This window comes from Rhineura floridana, chromosome 20, assembly GCF_030035675.1.
Source record: "Rhineura floridana isolate rRhiFlo1 chromosome 20, rRhiFlo1.hap2, whole genome shotgun sequence".
NCBI classification, from domain to species: Eukaryota; Metazoa; Chordata; class Lepidosauria; order Squamata; family Rhineuridae; genus Rhineura; species Rhineura floridana.
In genome coordinates, this window is record NC_084499.1 from 1,322,202 (window position 1) to 1,345,085 (window position 22,884).

A 22,884-nucleotide genomic window follows, 5' to 3' on the forward strand; every position below is an offset into this window, starting at 1 on the left:
GAAAATGTGGGGTCCAAAGAGGGATTGGAATGGAAGACAGCAGAGGGGTGGCGATGAGCTCCAGCCATGGGGGGCAGTGAGGGAGGGTGGAGGGAGCTGCTGAAGGGGTGCACACGCAGCTACCTAGGCCAAGCTGGAGGAGTTAAGAGGGCTAATGGGAAATAAGGGGAGACAGCTGGAAAAAGCCACGGCCTAGGTGAAATCGGACGGTGAGGACTAGCAGCATGCATTGGATGCAGAAAGAGATGGGTAGCAGGCGGTGTGAGAAGGAGGACACTGTTCCTGTCTTGAATACACCACACAGTTCAGTTTAAAAGACTACATTTATTTGTGTCCTGCTGGCGCACACCAGGGAGGCTGATTTGGAAGCGATGCTGGTCCTCTGTTGTGGCCTGTCGGAGCCTTCCTTTGGTCACCTCATTGTGGTGACAGGCGGAGGAAGTCCTCGTCCCCTAGGAGGAAGGGGAGAAACCAATCACTGAGGGAGGGTCAAACACGCAGGACAGAGGCCCTTTCCTTGGCTCTCCACAGAGATCTGTGTATGCCCTGAAGCAGAGCTTGGAAAAGTTACTTTTTTGAACTATAACTCCCATCAGCCCCAGCCAGCATGGCCACTGGATTGGGCTGATGGGAGTTTTAGTTCAAAAAAGTAACTTTTCCAAGCTCTGCCCTGAAGGCAGCAGCGCAGAAAAAGAGCTGGACAAAGCCTGACTGAGGTTGAGCACCGGGTTCAGCTTCCTAATAAGCGTGCAGGGTGGGGTGGGGGAGAGAAAACAGAGGGACTTGGCCCCAATATATTGCCTATGCATTTCTTGCAGGTAGGAAAGGGCAGAGAGCAGCACGTTAATATGAATTTGCACCAGCAGTCGGAATTCTGTGTAGTGTGTAAAAATGGTGAATGCCTCTATAACCGAAAAGGTGCTGTCTGTGCATGGATGTAAATTCAGTCAACAGGAAGTTCTGCTTTGCACACTTCCTGGGGTGAGAGGGTGGGAATTTTGGAAAACAAAACAAACCCGCAGGCATGCGTTCAGAAGAAGTGTTCACTGTGCATGCTCGGATGTGTCTAGAGGCGGGAAACAAGGAAAGACCAAATTAACCAGAAAAGGACATGCCCACAAGAGTGTGGATGTGGAAACTCTGGATTCTGGCAAACCTGCTAGGGGTACAAACCAACCCAGATATGGACTCTTGGGGGACAAATTGAATAAGGAAAATGTGGGTTTCCAGGGATGCTCTGGAACAGATGCAGAATATGTTGGGCCTGACACCAACTCATCACAATGAAAAAGGTGCCCCTTTCCTGATGAACAAGGCAGCAGCTTTTTTTTTAAAAAAAAAACATTGTTAACTGAAGGACTTATGGAAATTTAAGACTGCATGCACCATTTCTGAAGAGGTATCCCCTTAGAAGAGGCATCCCTCCCTATCTAGGAATATGACTGTGTGCCTCACCTAAATATAAAGGGTTGTATCCCTTGTTGGTTTTACTCAGAGTAGACTTACTGAAATTAATGAACATTAATTTAAGTATGTCTACTTGGAATAGAACTTAGGTGGATGCAACCCAAGCAGGTTGCTCTTCTTCCTGGACAAAAACTCCTTGGGCCCTCAGATCATCATCTGCATGGCCGCTTTGGACGCCCTCTCTAACAGACTAGGGGATGGTGGGGGGAGGTCTCTTCAGAGGTGGCCTCCTGTGTATGAGATATGTTTATGAAATGGGTTGGCTATTAATTCTGATCTGCACTTGTTCATGGTTGGTTGGTTGAAGTACTCAGTGGGATGTTGTGACTTCCATATACTATAGTTAAATATTTTGTCTTATGATTTAAACTTCTGTATATTCTATACTGTCTGCAAGTTACCTTGGGGTGATTTTTGTGGATTTTTGTGGTATTTGTGAAATTTAATAAATAATATCAGTAATAATTTTACCCGTATGGAAATTTAGTTGATTTAACTTAACCAAAACTCAAATAATTGATCAATAAAAATGTTCTAAATTGTTTGCAACCCTAATACACATATCCAGTCTTGAAGGTGGCTGGACAGCACATGATCTGGATCTTTTTAGAGTTGTCCGAGGGCTACTGCATTCTGGCCCTCAGGACATGGTAGAGTCATCAGTGGCCTGCTGTGATGAGTTTGCTGGACACTTCCAGAATAAGATCTTATGCATCCACCGGGACTTAGACTCCCAGTTTATAGCAGTTGATCCTAATGAGGTGTCCGGAGCACAGTCTTGTCATGTTTTATTGGATGAGTTTCAGTTGGTTCAGCTCGAGGACGTGGACAGGGTGCTTGGACAGGTGCGTGCAACCACTTTGGTACTAGATCCTTGCCCCTCTTGGCTTATAAAAACTAGCAGGGATGGAACAGCTGGTTGGGCCAAGGAAGTGATAAATGCCTCTTTACGAGAGGGAGTGGTCCCTGGCCGTCTGAAAGAGGCGGCAGTGAGACCACTTCTGAAAAAACCTTCCTTGGACCCAGAAAATTTCAACAGCTACAGACCAGTAGTGAATGTTCCATTCCTGGGCAAGATCTTGGAACGAGTGGTTGCTGACCAGCTCCAGGCGCTGTTGGATGAAACCGATTATCTAGATCCATTTCAATCGGGTTTTAGGCCCAGTTTCGGCACTGAGACAGCCTTGGTCGCCCTGTATGATGACCTATGTCGGGAGAGGGACGGAGGGAGTGTAACTCTGTTGATTCTCCTTGATCTCTCAGCGGCTTTTGATACCATCGACCATGGTATCCTTCTGGAGAGGCTCACGGAGTTGGTGGTACTGCTTGGCAGTGGTTCCGCTCCTACTTGGCGGGTTGTCTCCAGAAGGTAGTGCTTGGGGAACATTGCTCAACACCGTGGGTTCTCCAATGTGGAGTCCCACAGGGTTCGGTTCTGTCCCCCATGCTTTTCAACATCTACATGAAGCCGTTGGGTGGGGTCATCAGGAGTTTTGGAGTGCGTCGCCATCAGTACGCTGATGACACGCAACTCTGCTTCTCCTTTTCATCTTCTTCAGGTGAGGCTGTCAATGTGCTGGACCGTTGCCTGGCCGCGATAATGGACTGGATGAGAGCTAACAAACTGAGGCTCAATCCAGACAAGACTGAGATGCTGCTGGTGCGTGGTTTCTCTGATCAGGTGGTGGATATACACCCTGTCCTGGATGGGGTTACACTCCCCCTAAAGGAACGGGTTCGTAGTCTGGGAGTCTTTTTAGATCCTTCCCTGTCACTTGAGGCTCAAGTAGCCTCGGTGGCACGGAACGTGTTCTACCAACTTCGGTTGGTAGCCCAGCTACGTCCCTACCTGAGCAGGGAGGACCTCACATCAGTTGTACATGCTCTGGTAACCTTGCGATTGGATTACTGCAATGCGCTCTACGTAGGGCTGCCTCTGAAGACAGTTCAGAAGCTACAGCTCATGCAAAACGCAGCGGCCAGACTGATAACGTGGACCAAGCGGTCCGAACACATAACACCTGTTCTGGCTCGCTTGCACTGGCTTCCAATATGCTTCCGGGCCAGATTCAAAGTGCTGGTTTTAACCTATAAAGCCTTGTACGGCGCGGGACCACAATACCTGCTGGAACTCCTCTCCCGATATGAACCTGCCCGTATACTACGTTCTACATTGAAGGCCCTCCTCCGAGTTCCGACTCATAGAGAAGCTCGGAGGGTGGTAACAAGAACTAGGGCCTTCTCAGTGGTGGCCCCCGAGCTGTGGAACAGTCTGCCCAATGAGGTGCGCTTGGCGCCGACGTTACTATCTTTTCGGCACCAAGTCAAAACCTTCCTCTTTTCCAAGGCATTTTAATCTAACTTAATCTAGTTTTAACATGTGCTGTAACTGTTTTTAGTTTTCTTACTCTCTTATATTGTTGTTGTATTTTATTATGGGATTTTATTGTATATAGTTGTATTTCTTTGTTGTACACCGCCCAGAGAGCTATGCTAGTGGGGCGGTATAAAAATTTAACAAATAAAATAAATAAATAAATTAAAAGGATACAGTCAAATCAGTCCATCATGTGTTTCCTATTAAGTTGGGGTTCTATTCAATAGGACCGTACCATCAGGGAGGACGCCACAGTATTCCTTGCACTCCTTCTCGAGATAAAACTTGTTTGCGTTGCCTCCGCAGCCGTTGAAAGTGACACATTTGCCCTGGTTTGCATCAAAGGCCCAAAATTTGGCATTGCAGGAACCTCCAGGGATGATGGGAAGCCGGCAAGCCGCTGGAAGAAAAGGCAGGCAGGATAGTAAAAGGGTCAGGATCATGCGGGTGCCCACTGGCCTATGCCCTTGTGAGCTCTGAAGGGTGGGTCGGTGGGCCATGTGCCACCATAAGGATGGGGGAGGAATTTGATTCAGTTCACATTTGAAGCTGAATTCATCAAATTCACACCTTCTGAAATACTATGAGAACTGAAGCATAGCCACCCTTCAAAACTGGCATTTATCCGAATTTGGCGATGTAATTCTCCAACCAAATGATATATACAAAAATGCACATATTAGAGGAAAGTGTGCATAGAAGTTAATATATTAGTGAAAATAACATATGAAAATGCATTATATTAGGAGAAATTGTTTGCAAACATGTGCATCAATCAAAACTACAGACAAAAAAGGGCTTGGGGAAATTTGCACTAAAATGCTGGAGGATTTTCATTAGGAAACTCGCAAATTGCTGCTGAACCCTGGAGAAGTGAATTTAGGATTGGCAAAATGAGGAACTGAGAGACCCAAAATGGACAGATCCTTCCGTCTCTAATGGCCGGCCACTTACCCTCAGTCCTACAAGTCTGGAGACAAGCCTTCTCGGAAAGAAATCTGTTTTGGTTCCCCAGACAGCCTCCGTAGAAAAAGGTCTCACAGTTCTTGGAGGTGGAGTTGTAGAAGTACAAAACCTCCATGCCCAGGCATGGACCAGAATTCTTTGGCAGCTGGCAATCATCTAGAGGGGTGAGGGGGGGAGAGGGGAGGTTAGGATAGGCAAGCCTAACACCTGGAACCAATTTGGCTGACCACTCTTGGAAACAGTGTGCTTGGTATAATCCTACAGAGCTGTCTGCTTGCACTACAAACTGTAGCTTTATTGGAACAGTGATGATTTTCTTGTGTAATTTTTTTATCTTGTAAGCTGCTCAGAGAACTTTTTTAGAGTTGCTTAGAAGTAGTAATGTATAAATAAAAATCTGTGAAAGCCGTTCTGGATGGAAAATGGCCACACTTGGCTTGATGGATTTCCAAGCTTAAGGCATCTCATGGTATAGCCTAATGGCTCCTCGTGACTGGGCGCATTCAGGCCCCAGAGATCTCTTTGGGTGGAAACAGCCATTGGCGCTTACAACCTGGACCTTCATGACTAGCCAGCAGTCTGGACTGGCTAATCCTGGTGTAAATACTGAGTGCTTGCCTACTCTCTTTAGCTGTCCAGCTCAGGCTTTGGGGACAGAGGTGGAGAGTGCATCTTTTAGGTCTAGATTTCATCATGCTACTGAGCTCATGGGGAAGGGCTGTTGCCCAGCAGTACAGCACCTTCTTTTCCAGCAGAAGGCCGGATGTTCAGTCCGTGGAGAGCTGCTGCAGCCAGTGCAGACAGTGCCCTGACCTTCATGGACCAAGAGATGAGGCGGGTCCCAATGCTCCTCATGCCCCCCTTCCCTCTCAGGCCCTTAGGGTCATTCCACCACAAAGAGGCTGCCTTTTCGAGAACCCACCTTCCCTGTTGCCAGCCAAAGATGGCAGGGAGCCGTCGCCTGATCCTCCTTCATCAAACAAGGTGCTTCTTCGGACCCTCTGCTGGCAAAAGAAGAGGAAGATGCTGAGGGAGTTCTTCCTGATGACAAAAAGGTGTTTCCTTTTCGCACACAGTCACGCTGCGAGTTATGAAAAGGGGTGCAACTCCAATGGTCTGCCTTCCAGAGGTCACTCTATATCTCTCTGTGTGTGTGAGGTACATGAAAGTGTGGCCATGTTTCCACTCCCATCTCATCTGGTGGGGGCAAATCCCCCGGGTGGTGAGGCAACCCCAGAAGAGGCTCTTTCCAACAGCATTGCCTACCTGCAGTGTACTTTCAGCCCTGGAGGGAACACACTCCCCTGAGGAGAGAGAGAAGTTGGAGAGGCATTACCGGTCAGTTACTAGGTAGGGAAGAATGGACTTCAACAGGGGTCAGTAGCTAGAGCCCAGCCTGGACCCCAAAGAGGTGATATTTTCCCCTCTGGTTGCTAAAGAGGAAGGGAGATGAGTGTCTGGAGCCACAGGACTTGGTAACTGGGGACTGGAACTGGCAGCCTTAGTTGATGATTCTCTCCCACTCCCAAAATGGTCAAACAAATTGCAAGCCAAGGCTTTATGAGCAGCTGTTCAAGAGCAATTGGGGATTTTGTTGCAGTCAAGTGGGTAATACAAGAAATCTGACTACATACTTTAAAAACACACACCCAAGTTTCTGGTCCATATGGTTATGGAGGAAGAAAGTCTTAAGCGTGGATGAGCTTCAAAGGTGAATTCCAGGATGATGTGGCTTCCCATTCTTTTGTCTGACTAATTGACCCCCAAGGACCCTTACCCCTTTTATTCCAGTCTGGGAGTATTCTACAGTGGCTCATTCAGAGATGCAGCAGGCAGCCTCTTCTCAGGGTGGGTCTTCTGGACCATCCGGAACCTTCAGTCATTTAATTAATTTTACTTCTCCCACCACATCAGCAATTCTTTCATGCTACCTTAGTGTGCATATAATTTGGGAATTGTTGCTATAATTATTACAGGGTGCAAAAGAATTAAAATAGCAACAAATGATTTTAAACTACCTTCCTTCGTCTATATTTTGCTTAACCTCCAATTATGCAATTAACCATGGATTCCTGTGCTGAGGAGGGGGCTAGACTGGATGGCCTTACAGGCCCCTTCCAACACTGCCGTTCAATGTTTCTGTGATTCTAGGTACATGTAAGAATATGGAACTTACTGAGATTGTCTCCCCTTCACAAGTCTTTCCTTCTCCCCCACCCTCCAGTTCGGACCTGGAAATATCTCCCCCACTTCTCTTTAGGCCCTCATTTGCCTTTATTAATCAGATGGAAAATGGAGTCCTGTGCAATGCCCATGTCCAGAGCGAACTGCCTGAATTCGGCCACAAGATCGTCACGCAGCTCTGGATGCCTTCCTGAAAAGAACAACAAAGTCTGTCAAACGTGAGTACCCAGTAAGTATCAGCATTACTAGGTACTGAAAAGATTTGGAGCGCAGGACTCTAGAACACATTTACATCCAATTTGCATATAACAGATGCTATTGGAGGTCGCTGATTCATAGGGTTGCCATAAGTCATAATCGACTTGAAGGCACATGACAACAACAATCTCCTCCCCATCTTCTATATACATTGTCACAGAATGCAAGCCAGGAAATTTACTATCCAAATCACCCCAGGTAAATTCTTCAGTTCATTTGGACCCCACCTCAGATTACCCCAGATCAATAATTTTCAATTAATTTACCCCCACTAATTAATTTCCCAACACAGCCTATTCCAAATCAGTTCAATCCTTCGTTCATTATCTCCACAATCATTTCTTAATAAAGTCATCTTAAATTAATTTATCTCCTCTAAAATTAATATCTTATAAATAAACCAGAATAACTCCCATTCAATTTCCCAGATTTATTACTGACCCAGAAACACTTGAGGCACTTAGAAAAATATTTGATGCCCTTGTCTCATAACCCCATTCTCAGCAACGCCCCTGACAGGAGGTAACAAAAATTCTTCAACAGCCCTTGGTTAAGGGAATCTCCATGTTCAGCAGCAGTCTACATCTGAATCCCAGATGCTGCAGTTACACAGCAGAGGGAACCTTAGTCTCCCCCCCCCTTCCTGCCCTACTGATGACTTTCAAGGAGATCTGGCTGATCACTCTTGGAAACAGTGTGCTTGGTATAGCTGTTAAATTGTTTTGTTGATGTGTTTGCTGTCGTGGGCAGGATATAAATTCAATTCAAGGGCAGAATATAAATAATAATAATAATATTAACAACAACAATAATCCAGAACTGTATCTCTGCACTACAAACTGCTTTTGAGCCTCACAGCTTCCCCATAGGAGGAACTCTGTGCATTGTAATTTCTGTGATGTGCCAGAAATTTACTTCAACCCTCCTTAGGCCTGATATACATCTTTACTTCCCAGGATTTTTTTGGGAGTAGCTGTGGAAACTAAATTAATCTAGCTTATATTGTTAACATGTTCTACATGTGTCCAGCTTTAGTCACAACAGCCCTGTAAGGTAGGATCCTATTGTTCCCTTCCCTTAAAAAAGAAAAACAAGGGAAGGGGGAGACAGTCATTTGCAGTGAAACCAGCCTATCATTAAATCTGCATTCCACCCCAAATTCTTTTAAACCAGGCAATTTGTGGTGGCGGCAATTCTGCATCCACCCCCCCGCCATTTCATGGTAATGCACATTTAACTGCTGCTAATAAATGCAATATTAATTCCAAATCGTTTGTGTCTTAATATTGTCCTTCAGGAAACAAAGCAATGTATTTTGGGGTGGAGTCAGCAATTTAATACTCAGCTGCTTCATTCATTCATTCCCAAGTAGTTGCTCGTGGCTCCATGTCAGTGGAGCTCCGGGTATTAGTCTGAACTTTCAAGGATCTGTCCAAGGTGCAAATGCTCCTACTAAAACCTGGAGTGTATTTCATTACCTCACTAACATGGAGCCACCAGCTGTCACTGTCCTTCCCAAAGCAACTGTATGGTGAGACAAGCCCTTAAGACACAAAGATTGAAGTATACGGGAGCTGTGGAACATTACCAATGAATGCCTTGTGGAGCACACCGGCACCACCGCACACGTGATCAGGAAAATGCGGCCTGCCCAATCGCATCTTGTGTGGGGGCCAACATCATGCTCCCAAGCTGGGTTTCAGCCTAGCTCAAGTGACAATTTTTATTATTGCTTTGCATCCCAACTCCAGGCCTGTTCTGGTGCAAAACACTTCACTAAGCCTGGCAAACTCTGGCTTGGATTATGTCCTGGTGGTAAATTGGGAGAGCGATGGAGTGGCTGACTCGGCAGATAGCCAGGAACCAGGACTTTGCAAATCTTCACCTGTTCCGGCACACCTCACTTAGAAACAACAGATAGTAGCAATTCCCTCTTGGGGCCACGTACCGTACAGTTTGACTGTGGTGCTGAGGCCCTGAGTGCCATTTTTCTTCATCACCAAGATGGCAAACTCATCATAGTTAGTGCGAACCACGAAGGTCTCAATGTTTACTTTCCATTCTAGAGCAAAAGACAAGAAAAGCATGGGGGGGGGGGAGAAGAGGCCTGGCAGGCAGTCTAGATCCATGCTGTGATCCCGCCGTCAGACTGAACAAGCTGTAATTGCTTTTTTCATTGTGTAACTCTTTAATTAAAGTGATTTAATTTAATTTAAAGAACTGCTCCCTTGTTCCTTAATATGGTTTACTGCGACAGATTTTATTTGCTAATGTTATTGCTATCATGGCATATGGTTTTGTGGATATCATTCACCAGCATTGGAGACCCGACTTAGTTAATAATAATAATTTTTTAAAAGGTGGGCAAAGCTTTTAAGAGTAAATAAATAGTAGACACAGAATTCACCTTCCTGAAAATGTCAGCTCAGCTCAAGTTCCTAGCCCTCAAGGTAATTCATTTGCATGGAAACTCAGCTTGGTCTGGGCTGGGAGTGGAATCCATCCCACTCTGGGTGGCTAACAAAAATCAGATAAAGTTGCAGCTCTCAGTTTCACACACAGAAGCAGACTGCCTGGATTGGCAGCTGAATCTTATTTTGATACTGGTGACAAGACAGTGCCCTCCTGTGATCAGCAGGAGAGCTTATGGGGTGCTACAGGGTGCTACGGGGTGCCTGCCCTCCAACCCCCCACCTGCCCCAGCGTGTCGGTCCTTGTGTTGTGGGGAAAAGCTAGAAACTGTTGTAAGCAAGCAACAAACATTTTATTGTCGGTTAATGCAAGAGACCCCCATCCTGGCAAACTTTCCAGCTTGTTCTTTCTCTGCAGCTGGTCACTCATGCCCCGTCCTCCAGTAGTGGTGCAGAGCAGTGTTGTGACGGTGCCCCCCTCCTCACACTGGCACCTCGGCTGCTCAGCTGGTGGGCCAGGTAGGGTCACGAGGCTGTTCCAGGCAGGACCGCTGCCACCAATCCGGCACACCCACCAGTGCACACCCACCCTGCCCCATCCCTGCCACCCAGGTAAGCAGCAGGTGACCACATGCGGCACACCTGCCCTTCACTCCACCCATCTCTTGAAGGAGCCTTACCCTCGCAGCCCCCATTTCCCCAGCCTCCAGCATCTGCCGCCCGAGGCAGCAGCTTAATGGGGGGGGGCTGGCCTTGAGCTGAGCTGACAGGCTGTCCAGTGTGGAACGTGGCTCAGGGCTATGGTACCCGACAGCCTTAAGCTGCAAGAAAATAGCTTTGGAATAGGAACAACACAAGAGATTGAGTTTCGACATCCTGCTGGGCAGAAAAATCACCTATTTGCGAAGGGACAAGTCCTTGCTGCTGCTTTTCGGGGACTGAGACTGCTGGTTAAATTCACAGATAACCTGGGAGCCACCTTGCCTGCATCTGGCGCAGGTGTAAACAAACAGGTATTTCAATACCATCCTCTTTCCTTCCAAGGAAAGGGGTGTGTTTGTGGGCTACATGGGAAACTCACTCCAGCTCAGAGGAGAGAGGAGTGTAACATAAAATATATTGTAAGAAGCGGCCCTTAAGTTGCATTGGACAGTTGAATGAGTAAATGCAGTTTTGTTGCCAAACCTACTAGGAGTGTAGAATGTGAGTTTCCCTGGAACACTGGTCTTCTGGTAATCTCCAGTGAACTGGTTACATGCACCTTGCCTGCAACGAAAGAGAGGATGTGGACTCATCTACACGGTGGTTTACTGTGTGTTTAGTGCTATTCACACCCCCTTTTTATTTGCATGGTTCACATGACGTTACTGGCAAACAGAAGCTATCACTCAGTTTTCCCCCTGTAAATCCGTACTAACAGCCTCTGATAAAACAAAAAGAGAAGGAAAAAATTTCTTCACTCCTTATCTCTAGTGCTTGCAGACGCTTTGCTCTGATGTTTTTAAGTGTGTGTGTGTCAATCGTTCCCCTCTCCACGCCCACTCCCTCCTCCTCCCTTCATTCATTTCATTTCCTGTAGGCTGGAAAGCAACTTCCGGCTGCTCTCCCCCATTCTGCTAGCATTTTTATGTTGCTGCAAATGGTGCCTTTATTTTCATTTCCCCCCTAACTTGTATGCAAAAGCATAACACTGCTCAAACAAATATTTGTATTTCAGCTGTATTCTACCAGGGGAAACACAGATGTTAACACTTAAAGGAACTCACTGCAACATGCTTGGTTACCAAGCAACCAGAAGGAATGGAAACGTTAAATTAGAGGGTGTGGTAATTAGGAAACTGTGTGATTGATTCTTCCCCTCAGTGTGAATAGAAAATGCCGTGTTTGCAGCTGGCATTGAGCCCTTACTGTGGATGGTGCAAATAGAAAACGGCAGTAAAAACAGCATCTGTATTACGAAGTGATGATCCCACATGGATAAACTCAATGTGACAGTTCTCCTCTCAGTCTTGGAATGCAGGCTGCCTCCATGCAAATAAAGAAATTGCAGCTGATAAATCAGTTATCTAATTAACTGATAACAGTACAATCCTATACATGTCTACTCAGAAGTATGTTCCATTGAGTTCAATAGGACTTACTCCTGGGTAAGTGTGCTGTCTGGGCTAATGGGAACTGTAGTCCAAAACATCTGGAAGGCACCAGGTTGTAGGAAGGCTGACTGTATAGGACTGCAGGCAAAGGGATGTAAATTCTACTCAGAGTAGAGTGATAGTTATGTCCATTAATTTCCTCTTTCAACAAGCCTTTTACTTTGAGACCTATCCCAGTCTGCATCTGTGTTGGAATTGCTTTTTAATATGTTCTTAAACTTTATTTTTTAAGATGTTTTTAATCTTAGAAGATGTTTTCATAGCTTTTTTTAAGTAACATTTTGAAGATGTTTTGTTTTAATGTGTTTTAAAGCGTTTATGATGTTTTAATGTTTTTACTGCTTTTGTTTGCCGCCCTGGGCTCCTGCTGGGAGGAAGGGCAGGATATAAATCAAACAACAACAACAACAATAATAAATTTCAGTGGATCTACTCTGAGCAGGACAACCCTGAACCCAGCTGACGAAGCGTCAAGGCGAGTTAAGCAGCAGAGCGAGTTCGGCAGCAGGGCGAGGAGGCCAGGGCCCCCCACTCTGCCAGTCTGTTCCCTGACCTCAACTAAACCGCAGTCTCCAACCCATTGACGTAATAAACCTTAAACAAAACTATGCAGGTAAGAAGCCAGCAGGGGTGTGGGGGCTTTCCAGTGTTTTGCACTGCCTGCAGCATGTACGACTATCTGCCTGTTGGACAGAAGTCGTGGGTATGCTCTCGGTGCAATGAGCTCCTGGCTCTCTGGGAACGACTTCATCTCCTTGAGGCCAAGGTGGCGGACCTGGAAAAGCTGAGAGAGGCAGAGAGGTGTGTGGAGGAGGCCTTCAGGGACGTTATAGCTGTGTCCCACTCCAACGATGATAGCTCTCCTGCTATCATGGAGAACGATAGTCTCGGGGAAGGAGAGCATCCAGCTGAGGAAGAGGGAAACGATCCCTTAGAAGGGACCCATTCCTTGGGGGTGAGCAGCTATCCTCTCGTGCCGAGGATATATCTCCAGGGGGTGGAGGGATCCTTGTAGTGGGTGATTCGATCATTAGGAACATAGACAGTGGGATGTGTGATGGGCGTGTAGACCGCAAGGTGTTTTGCCTGCCTGGTGCGAAGGTTGTGGATATCGCCCGTCGTTTAGATAGTTTGGTAGACAGTGCTGGGAAGGAGTCAGTGGTCGTGGTGCACGTTGGCACCAACGACATGGGGAAATGCAGCCGTGAGGTCCTGGAAGCAAAATTTAGGTTGCTAGATAGGATGCTGAAAGCCAGGACCTCCAAGGTGGCTTTCTCTGAAATGCTACCAGTTCCACGCGCAGGACCAGCCAGACAGGCCCAGCTTCGCAGTCTCAATGCGTGGATGAGACGATGGTGTCGGGTGGAAGGGTTCGGATTTGTTAGGCACTGGGGAACATTTTGGGACAAGCCAGGCCTGTACAAAAGGGATGGGCTCCACTTGAACCAGAATGGAACCAGACTGCTGGCACTTAAAATTAAAAAGGTAGCAGAGCAGCTTTTAAACTGACTGAGGGGGGAAACCCGACAGGAGCTGAGAAAGGTCCGGTTCGGAATAAACCTCCCCCCTGGGATAAAAACCAAAGAAATGATGAAATTTTAAAAGGGGTAGGCCTAGAAGTAGGCATTGTGAGAGCAGGGGCACAGGATATAAATTCAGAAGAGCAAAATTACCACGGGCCTAACCGCAAGTGCCAAAGACACTTGAAGAGAGACACTGCTTACAAGTGCCTGTACGCTAATGCTAGGAGCCTCCGAACCAAGATGGGAGAACTGGAGTGCTTGGTCTTAGAGAAGAGCATTGATATAGTGAGCATAACTGAAACCTGGTGGAATGGAGAAAACCAGTGGGATACGGTTATCCCTGGATATAAACTATATCGGAAGGACAGGGAAGGACGTATTGGTGGCGGAGTCGCTCTATACGTGAAAGAAGGCATTGAATCCAGCAAGCTCGAAACCCCAAAAGAGGCAGACTCCTCCACAGAATCGTTGTGGGTGGTGATACCGTGCTCCAGGAGGGACTTAATACTGGGAACGATCTATCGTCCCCCTGATCAAAATGCTCAGGGAGACCTTGAGATGAGATATGAAATTGAGGAAGCATCCAAACTAGGAAATGTGGTAGTAATGGGTGACTTCAACTACCTGGACATAGACTGGCTGCATATGTGTTCCAGTCATGACAAAGAAGCAAAGTTTCTAGATATTCTAAATGACTATTCCCTAGATCAGTTGGTCATGGAACCGACCAGAGGGACGGCAACCCTGGACTTAATCCTCAGTGGGGACCGGGACCTGGTGCGAGATGTGTTGTTGAACCGATTGGGAGCAGTGACCACAGTGCTATTAAATTAAACATACATGTAACTGGCCAATTGCCAAGAAAATCCAACACGGTCACATTGGACTTCAAAAGAGGAAACTTCACAAAAATGAGGGGATTGGTAAAAAGAAAGCTGAAAAACAAAGTCCAGAGGGTCACATCACTCGAAAATGCTTGGAAGTTGTTTAAAAACACTATATTAGAAGCTCAACTGGAGTGCATATCGCAGATCAGAAAAGGTACCGCCAGGGCCAAGAAGATGCCAGCATGGTTAACGAGCAAAGTCAAGGAAGCTCTTAGAGGCAAAAAGTCTTCCTTCAGAAAATGGAAGTCTTGTCCGAATGAAGAAAATAAAAAAGAACACAAACTCTGGCAAAAGAAATGCAAGAAGACAATAAGGGATGCTAAAAAAGAATTTGAGGAGCACATTGCTAAGAACATAAAAACCAACAACAAAAAATTCTATAAATACATTCAAAGCAGGAGACCATCTAGGGAGACGATTGGACCCTTGGATGATAAGGGAGTCAAAGGTGTACTAAAGAACGATAAGGAGATTGCAGAGAAGCTAAATGAATTCTTTGCATCTGTCTTCACAGTGGAAGATATAGGGCAGATCCCTGAACCTGAACTAACATTTGCAGGAAGGGATTCTGAGGAACTAAGACAAATAGTGGTAAAGAGAGAGGAAGTTCTAAGCTTAATGGACCATATAAAAACTGACAAATCACCGGGCCCGGATGGCATCCACCCGAGAGTTCTCAAAGAACTCAAAGGTGAAATTGCTGATCTGCTAACTAAAATATGTAACTTGTCCCTCGGGTCCTCCTCCATGCCTGAGGACTGGAAAGTGGCAAATGTAACGCCAATCTTCAAAAAGGGATCCAGAGGGGATCCCGGAAATTACAGGCCAGTTAGCTTAACTTCTGTCCCTGGAAAACTGGTAGAAAGTATGATTAAAGCTAGATTAACTAAGCACATAGAAGAACAAGCCTTGCTGAAGCAGAGCCAGCATGGCTTCTGCAAGGGAAAGTCCTGTCTCAGTAACCTATTAGAATTCTTTGAGAGTGTCAACAAGCATATAGATAGAGGTGATCCAGTGGACATAGTGCACTTAGACTTTCAAAAAGCGTTTGACAAGGTACCTCATCAAAGGCTTCTGAGGAAGCTTAGCAGTCATGGAATAAGAGGAGAGGTCCTCTTGTGGATAAGGAATTGGTTAAGAAGCAGAAAGCAGAGAGTAGGAATAAACGGACAGTTCTCCCAATGGAGGGCTGTAGAAAGTGGAGTCCCTCAAGGATCGGTATTGGGACCTGTACTTTTCAACTTGTTCATTAATGACCTAGAATTAGGAGTGAGCAGTGAGGTGGCCAAGTTTGCTGACGACACTAAATTGTTCAGGGTTGTTAAAACAAAAAGGGATTGCGAAGAGCTCCAAAAAGACCTCTCCAAACTGAGTGAATGGGCGGAAAAATGGCAAATGCAATTCAATATAAACAAGTGTAAAATTATGCATATTGGAGCAAAAAATCTTAATTTCACATATACGCTCATGGGGTCTGAACTGGCGGTGACCGACCAGGAGAGAGACCTCGGGGTTGTAGTGGACAGCACGATGAAAATGTCGACCCAGTGTGCGGCAGCTGTGAAAAAGGCAAATTCCATGCTAGCAATAATTAGGAAAGGTATTGAAAATAAAACAGCCGATATCATAATGCCGTTGTATAAATCTATGGTGCAGCCGCATTTGGAATACTGTGTACAGTTCTGGTCGCCTCATCTCAAAAAGGATATTCTAGAGTTGGAAAAGGTTCAGAAGAGGGCAACCAGAATGATCAAGGGGATGGAGCGACTCCCTTACGAGGAAAGGTTGCAGCATTTGGGGCTTTTTAGTTTAGAGAAAAGGCGGGTCAGAGGAGACATGATAGAAGTGTATAAAATGATGCATGGCATTGAGAAAGTGGATAGAGAAAAGTTCTTCTCCCTCTCTCATAATACTAGAACTCGTGGACATTCAAAGAAGCTGAATGTTGGAAGATTCAGGACAGACAAAAGGAAGTACTTCTTTACTCAGCGCATAGTTAAACTATGGAATTTGCTCCCACAAGATGCAGTAATGGCCACCAGCTTGGATGGCTGTAAAAGAAGATTAAACAAATTCATGGAGGACAGGGCTATCAATGGCTACTAGCCATGATGGCTGTGCTCTGCCACCCTAGTCAGAGGCAGCATGCTTCTGAAAACCAGTTGCCGGAAGCCTCAGGAGGGGAGAGTGTTCTTGCACTCGGGTCCTGCTTGCGGGCTTCCCCCAGGCACCTGGTTGGCCACTGTGAGAACAGGATGCTGGACTAGATGGGCCACTGGCCTGATCCAGCAGGCTCTTCTTATGTTCTTATGTTCTTTAATCTATATCCATTCACATGCACAAGAAACAATCATTCCAAGGAGGGGAAAAAGCATGCTTTGGTTTTTTTTAAAGACAATGGGAGCGTGAGATGTTTGGAGGAGGTGTCATCCTGGAAGAGGCAGGAACCCTCCCCCTCCTCTCTCTGTATGAAAAGGCCTCTTCTAATGTGTCTATTGCCACCGGAAGGTTTTATAAATAATGTACAATCTTACTAAAAAGCTGCAGTTAATGCGGGCAGCTTTTAATTTTTACAAAATTTATTGGTTAAGATCTGAGCATTTGACTGAAGACTGCAGGCTTACTTCAGTTGTTGCTTTGCTGTTTCTCCTTTTCTTTCAGTTTGTCCCATTCCAGAAAATTTCAGGGGTGCCTTACATCCGCTTTCACCAACCTGGTGCCCTCCATCTTTTGGGATTACAATTTCCATCATCCACGGCAACATAGGGCTGCCCTGGATGGTGCTGATGGGGGTTGTAGTCCAACACCTCTGGAGGGCACCTGATGGGCAAAGGCTGTCTTGTGTGATCTAGCCTGATTCTGCTGTTTCATCTGGAGGTGCCTTTGCTGGAATGTTAGGGCCTCAGCAAGCCGGTTCCTGGCCTCCCCTCAGCATCTGGCATTTACTGTAGGGAGGGAGAGATACTTTTGCAATATCTCCATTATTGCGCTGTCCTCTTCATCCATCTGCAGAGCTTTTCCCAGCAAGGTGCTTGATGGGTAGCCTGGATATGCCAGGTGGACATGGACAACCTTCACAAAGCCAATCTAAGCACACCCCAAACAGCAGCCACCTAATCATGAGAGGAGGAAAAGAAGGTCAATGCCCTGAACAAAGGCAAAGAAGATGGATGGATGGATTTTTCATGGAGAACCTCCAGCTTAAATAGCACTGTATCTCTGAATCAAGAGGAGGGGCAGACTGTGGCCAACATGCCCTGTTTAGAGGCTTCCTGGAGGCATCTGGCTGGCCACTGCAGGAAGCGACATGCTGGACCAGATCTGGGGTCTCCAATATGGTGCTCAAGGGCACCTGATAAGGTGTTTTTTTTGGAGGGTTGGCTATTTTTGGGGAGGTGTCATTTTTTTTTGCCTGTGTTATTTGTTTTAGGGTATATAGATTTTGGCCTGGGGGGGTTTCTGAGCATTGCAAGTTTTTTTTTTCTATGAAATTGGTATTTTGTGGTGCCCACAACAGTCTCTTAGATTTCCAAATGTGCTTGGGGTGATAAAAGTTGGACCCCTTGACTAGATGCATCTAGTTTGATCTGATTTAGGAAGGGCTCTGCATATGTCCTTGTTAGCCATGATCATTAGGAGTGGAGCCTCCATGTGCAGTTGCTGTCTACTTTGGTCCAACCCAGCAATGCTGTTCTTACAAAAGGAGATAATCGCCTGTTTTCAGCAAGGAGATCTGAATTTCCCCTTCCTTTCCCCTGAGCTGAACATACCTGAGCCTGGTAGATGTGATGCTGAGCTCCTCGCTGGTTTTTCCTGGGCCCATCACAAGGGTCCCCATGCTCATCCGGTCCTTATGTCGCTGCATCCAGCTGCAGGTTGTCCCGACAACAACATCGTACCATTTCCCATAGAGCTAAGGGGGTGTGTGTGTGAGAGAGAGAGCACTTATTTTTAAAGAAGCTGTTCCATTTGGGCCCGGAAATAAAATCCAGGATCTTCCACAACGTCCTCCAGCCCAGCCAGCATGCATTTCTCTCCTACTAAAGTAACCATTCTTCTGCACAATATAAAGTAGTCTTAAAGCAACCATAAAAAAGCAGAGAATTTAAAATGCCAGCGGGCCAGGGAGATCCCCCAGGAAATGGATTGCTGAGATGCTTTTCTCCCTCTCTCACAGAACCCAAGGAAGCTGGATAGTGGGAGATTCAGGACAGGCAAAAAGGCTGAACTCACCGGCTGCCTACAGCAAAGCATTCCTGTTAGCCACACCTGGAGGGGGAACAGGTTGATCTGCCAATCAGCTGCAAATTCTGTTTGGAACTAATTTTTTTTAAAAGCACTGGTGCTGATCTCATTGAGTTTGCAGTAAAAAGGGGCGGGGTTTAAGTGGCACTGTGTGCCCCCATTTTTAGGAAAGAGAGGTGGAGACGCACTGGAATCGGCAGCACAGGGAGTGCATCGCTGCCTTTGGGAGTACTTCTTCACGCAGCGGCAGCGCTTTGTTAAACGATGGAATTTGCTCCCACTAGAGGTAGTGATGGGTTGCCAGGTTCAATCCCTGAGACTGATCCTGTATCTTTAGGAGAAGAGGAAGTCAGCCAAGTGCAGGTGTTCTTGCAACCCTGTAATGGGAAAAACCACAAGGTGGAATTCTCCCTTCCCTCTGCACAACTTTTAAAGATACAAAAGACCTCTGCCTCCAAGAGGTCTTTTGTATCTTTAAAGGTTCATAGAATCATAGACTAGTAGAGTTGAAAGGGGCCTATAAGGCCATCGAGTCCAACCCCCTGCTCAATGCAGGAATCCAAATCAAAGCATGTTGTGCAGGGAGGAGGGAGAATTCCACCTTGTGGTTTTTCCCATTACAGGGTTGCAAGCACACCTGCACTTGGCTGACTTTCTCTTCTCCTAAAGATACAGGATCAGTCTCAGGCCATGAACCTGGCAACCCTAGATGGCTACCAACTTGGATGGCTTTGAAAAGACAAATTCATGGAGGAGAAAGGTGTCAGTGGCTACTTGCCACGATGCCTATGTTCCACCTCCACTGATGGAGGCAGTCTACCTCTGTATACCAGGATTTGCAAGTGGGGAGAGCTCTGCTGTTGCCCTCAGGCCCTGCTGATGTGGGCTTCCCATGGAGGCATCTGGCTGGCCACTGTGAGAACAGGATAGCCCCTTTGGCCTGATGCAGCTGCAACTGAGAAACTGAAATCAAACACGGAAAGCAAGCTAAACAAAGAGGCCAGCCGCTATCAAGCCTACAAGTGTACTGCCTTCAAGTCGATTCTATGACCCTATGAATTGGGTTTTTGTGAGGCTGAGAGGCAGTGGCTGGCCCAAGGTCACCCAATGAGCTTCATGGCTATGTGGGGATTCGAACCCTGGTCTCCCAGGTCGCAGTCCAACACTCTAACCACTACGCCACACTGTCTCTCTTAAAGCCTAAATGCAGAAGGAGCCTGTCTGGCAGGTATCCAAAGGAGGAGGGCTTGCCGAACTGGTGGTGCCACACCTGGAAACGTTCTGGTGAGTACCTGCCTGGCCCGACCCACCCTGTTTTTGTGATGTTTGTGAGTTGTCTTAAATTCTTTTTAATGTATTTTAAACAAAAGCAAGCCTGTGATGGAGGTCTTCAGCTCTACAGGCTGTTATGCAGTAATCCCTGTAATAAACAGAGATTAAAAAACAGAGCATCTGTGTGTGTGTGTGTGTGTTAAAGGCTAGGACAACCTTTGCCAACATGGTGCCCTCCAGATGTTTTGGACTACAGTTCCCATCAGCCCCAGCCAGCACAGCTGTGCTCCCATCAATCCCAGGATCATACGATGCTGATGGGAGCTGCAGTCCAAAATGTCTGGAGGGCACCAGGTTGGCGAAGGCAAGGCTAGAGGCCTAGAATCAATACTTTAAATGGTGCTCGGAACTGAATGGTGTTGATATCCTCCCTTTTCAAGTGTTTACAGCTAGGCCCAGCACAAGCAGGTGGCCAGGTTGGGCACTGGCTGTGAGCCCCTGGTGCTGAGAGGGGCCCTGCTGCCCCAGCCGCCACCGAGGCCCCCTGCAGGCTGGTGCCAGCCCTCTTTGTAGCATTCCTAACTGTAGTTGTGCATTTCTTTCTTTATTTTATTTGAGCTGCAACATTTATGCTGCAGTCCTGTGCAGAGCTGCTTGGGAGCAAAATTCACTGAATTCATTGTACCTTGCTTCTAAGTAAGCATGGTTAGGAATTAGGATCAGGATGTCTGTCAAGTAGTTCTTTAGATTAAAATAGGGATCACAGTGTGCTGGGAACAGTTTGAACCTAAGCACCAATCACAAATTGGCTGCCGGGTTTGTTTGTGGCATAACAAAATGGCTGCCACGGTCCAAAAGTGCAAAAGCTGCAAGACCACACAATGGTGCAGGTATGCGCCCTCCATCCACCCCCATCAACGGTGGGGTTCGGAGGAGGCAGCTACATCGTCCTCTGTGGTACTCCTCCACCCTTTGAACCTCTCTTTGTTCAGAACATAAAGAAGCGGAGGTGCTTGTCCAAGCCTGGCATCCAATGAAATATGTTCATGTTGCCACCCTGGGCTCCTGCTGGGAGGAAGGGCGGGCTATAAATCAAATAATAATAATAATGTTTAAGGGGGCATGCTCAGTGTAGGAGAGGCTAAGCAAGAGAGCAAACAGGAACTGATCAGAAAAAGCAAACTGTCTCTCTGGCATTGTGGGGACAATTACATTAGTGGGCTCCAGAGGAGGTACTGGTGGGCACACCGGTGCCCATGGGCACCATGCTGGCAACCCCTGGATTAAAAACGTTTTAGAACCTTTGTTGTTCTGGCTGCTGCAGTTGCTGAAATTATATTACTATCTGGCTGTTTTTACTGTTGTTTGTTGATTTCATGGTTTTATGTATATTTTTGAGGTTTATAAATTTATAAATGAAAAGCAGTAAAAAAAAGAATTTGGGCATTAGATTTTGTCTGAAAAAAGAAAAAATTGTTTAGCATTTAAGTTCTTACTTACTGTACGTGATCAGCCCCATGTTAGAAGTGGGGCGGAGGAAGAGTCTCTTCTAAGATCATGTAAACTATACACACACACATGCAGTGTCTAAGGACAATGGTTTAAAAGAGGGGAAGGGCACCTCCAGATGTTGCTGGACTGCAGCCCTCCACCCTCCTCTCTGCCCATTGGCCATGGTGGCTGCTGGAGCAGATGAGAGTTGTAGTCTACCAACCAGTGGCAGCTGGTGCCCGCTGGGACTGGTAGGGCAGAAAGCAGGAAGCCCAACAGTAGGCGGAGCCACAGCCAATGCCAGGCGGAGCCAACTCGTTCTGGTTTTGCCCCATCCTCCTCCTCCCTGCTGAGCTCTACAAGGGCCACACTCAGACTGGGGAGGAGGGAGCTGCGGGCAGGGCCTCCCTCTGGGCTGGTGGTAAGTCTGAAGGCAGGCAGGCGGGCTGGCTGAGGGGAGACTGAGGGTGGTGGGCGGCATCCCATTCGCCCCAGTGGGTCAGGCTCTGCTGCTAGCAACATCTGGAGGGCCACAGCTGTTCCGCTCCCCACTCCTGATTTAAAACAAAAGTGATTCTCATCTTAAACTCAAAATCTAAGCATTGTGCAATCTTGGATTCAAGTTTGAAAAGGCTTCAGATTCCAAGTACAAATTTCCATTCTGGCATGAATGCTCTGGAGTGTCGGCCAAAGCTGGATGCAAAGTCTTTCTCTGCTAAAGCTTTCACAAATGCATTTTTGGAGTGCCAGCCAACATCCTAAGAACAGAAGAAGCGCCTGCTGGATCAGGCCAGCGGCCCATCTAGTCCAGCATCCTGTTCTGACAGTGGCCAGCCAGATGCCCCAATGGGAAGCCCGCAAGCAGGCCCTGAGTGCAAAAAGCACTCTCCCCAATTCTGAGTCCTAGCAACTGGTATTCAGAAACATGCTTCCTCCGACTATGGAGACAAAGCATAGCCATTGTGGCTAGTAGCCATTGGTAGCCTCATCCTCCATGCTCTTTGAAGCATTAGCATCTGCCGTGCTGTAATGTGCTAACCCAAAAGAATCAACGTCATGGCCGGCCCTTACCTTCTCCACTTCAAAGTTCTCCTGGACTTGAATATTGTTGTCTGTGGTGACTGGATTTGTCCCAGCCAGGACAAAGATTGCTGCAGAAATAAGGAAGAGGGACGTCTGGAGGTTCATGGCGTTGGGGTTTGCTCTGCTCTGCTGGGCTTCAGAAAGGCAGAAGGGACTTTGCAAGACAATGTCTGCTTTGCTTTTGATTGTGAAGAAATAGGGACTTTAGCCTTCTAGCCACCGCTGGGGGTGAATGACCAGGCGTGGGGCGGGGACGTTTGAGGGTCTGCTGGAAAAGGACCAGGGGCAAAGAGGGACGGAAGGAGGGAGGGGAGCATTCACCGCCTCCAGAAGAAAGGGTCCCTGGGGGGCGGGGCAGGGGCAGCTTTGCACAGTTGCCCCAGGTTCATTCTGTTGTGGCATTAGAGGAGAGGCCCCCTCAAGGCTTCCGTCACTGATGCTTGATTTTCACTGTCACGTCCTACTTGGGGGAAGCAAACTTGCTTTAATGCCATCTGCTGATTTGAGTTAAAAGGAAAGGCAGTTACACGGGGGGGGGGGGCGGGCACTGTTTGTATTGTTTCATGC

General features: G+C 47.0%; 2 protein-coding genes across 7 annotated transcripts in view; one reads left to right on the top strand and one right to left on the bottom strand.

Annotated features, from left to right (window-relative positions):
• Nucleotides 1–304: 304 nt before the first annotated feature.
• Nucleotides 305–22,519, bottom strand: AMBP (alpha-1-microglobulin/bikunin precursor). 2 transcript variants are annotated; one of them, XM_061604544.1, is made up of 10 exons: nt 22,306–22,519; nt 17,997–18,139; nt 10,853–10,929; nt 9,201–9,314; nt 7,083–7,184; nt 6,077–6,114; nt 5,733–5,811; nt 4,799–4,966; nt 4,080–4,244; nt 305–452 (listed from the first exon to the last, which is right to left on the bottom strand). In XM_061604544.1, the coding sequence occupies exons 1-10, from the start codon at nt 22,420–22,422 to the stop codon at nt 418–420; spliced, it is 1,038 nt and encodes a 345-aa protein (XP_061460528.1). In that variant the 5' UTR covers nt 22,423–22,519; the 3' UTR covers nt 305–417. The 2 variants fall into 2 exon arrangements, with proteins under 2 accessions (XP_061460528.1, XP_061460527.1); XM_061604543.1 differs by having other exon boundaries at nt 5,733–5,814.
• Nucleotides 21,597–22,884, top strand: part of CCDC183 (coiled-coil domain containing 183) — a 41,949-nt gene continuing 40,661 nt past the window's right edge. For 3 of the 5 annotated variants that reach the window (XM_061604536.1, XM_061604541.1, XM_061604540.1), the window contains exon 1: nt 21,602–21,655. The gene's annotated coding sequence lies outside the window, so the exon portion shown is untranslated. Of the gene's footprint in view, nt 21,656–22,884 lie in introns of all 5 variants that reach the window. The other 2 variants (XM_061604538.1, XM_061604539.1) reach the window with 2 other exon arrangements.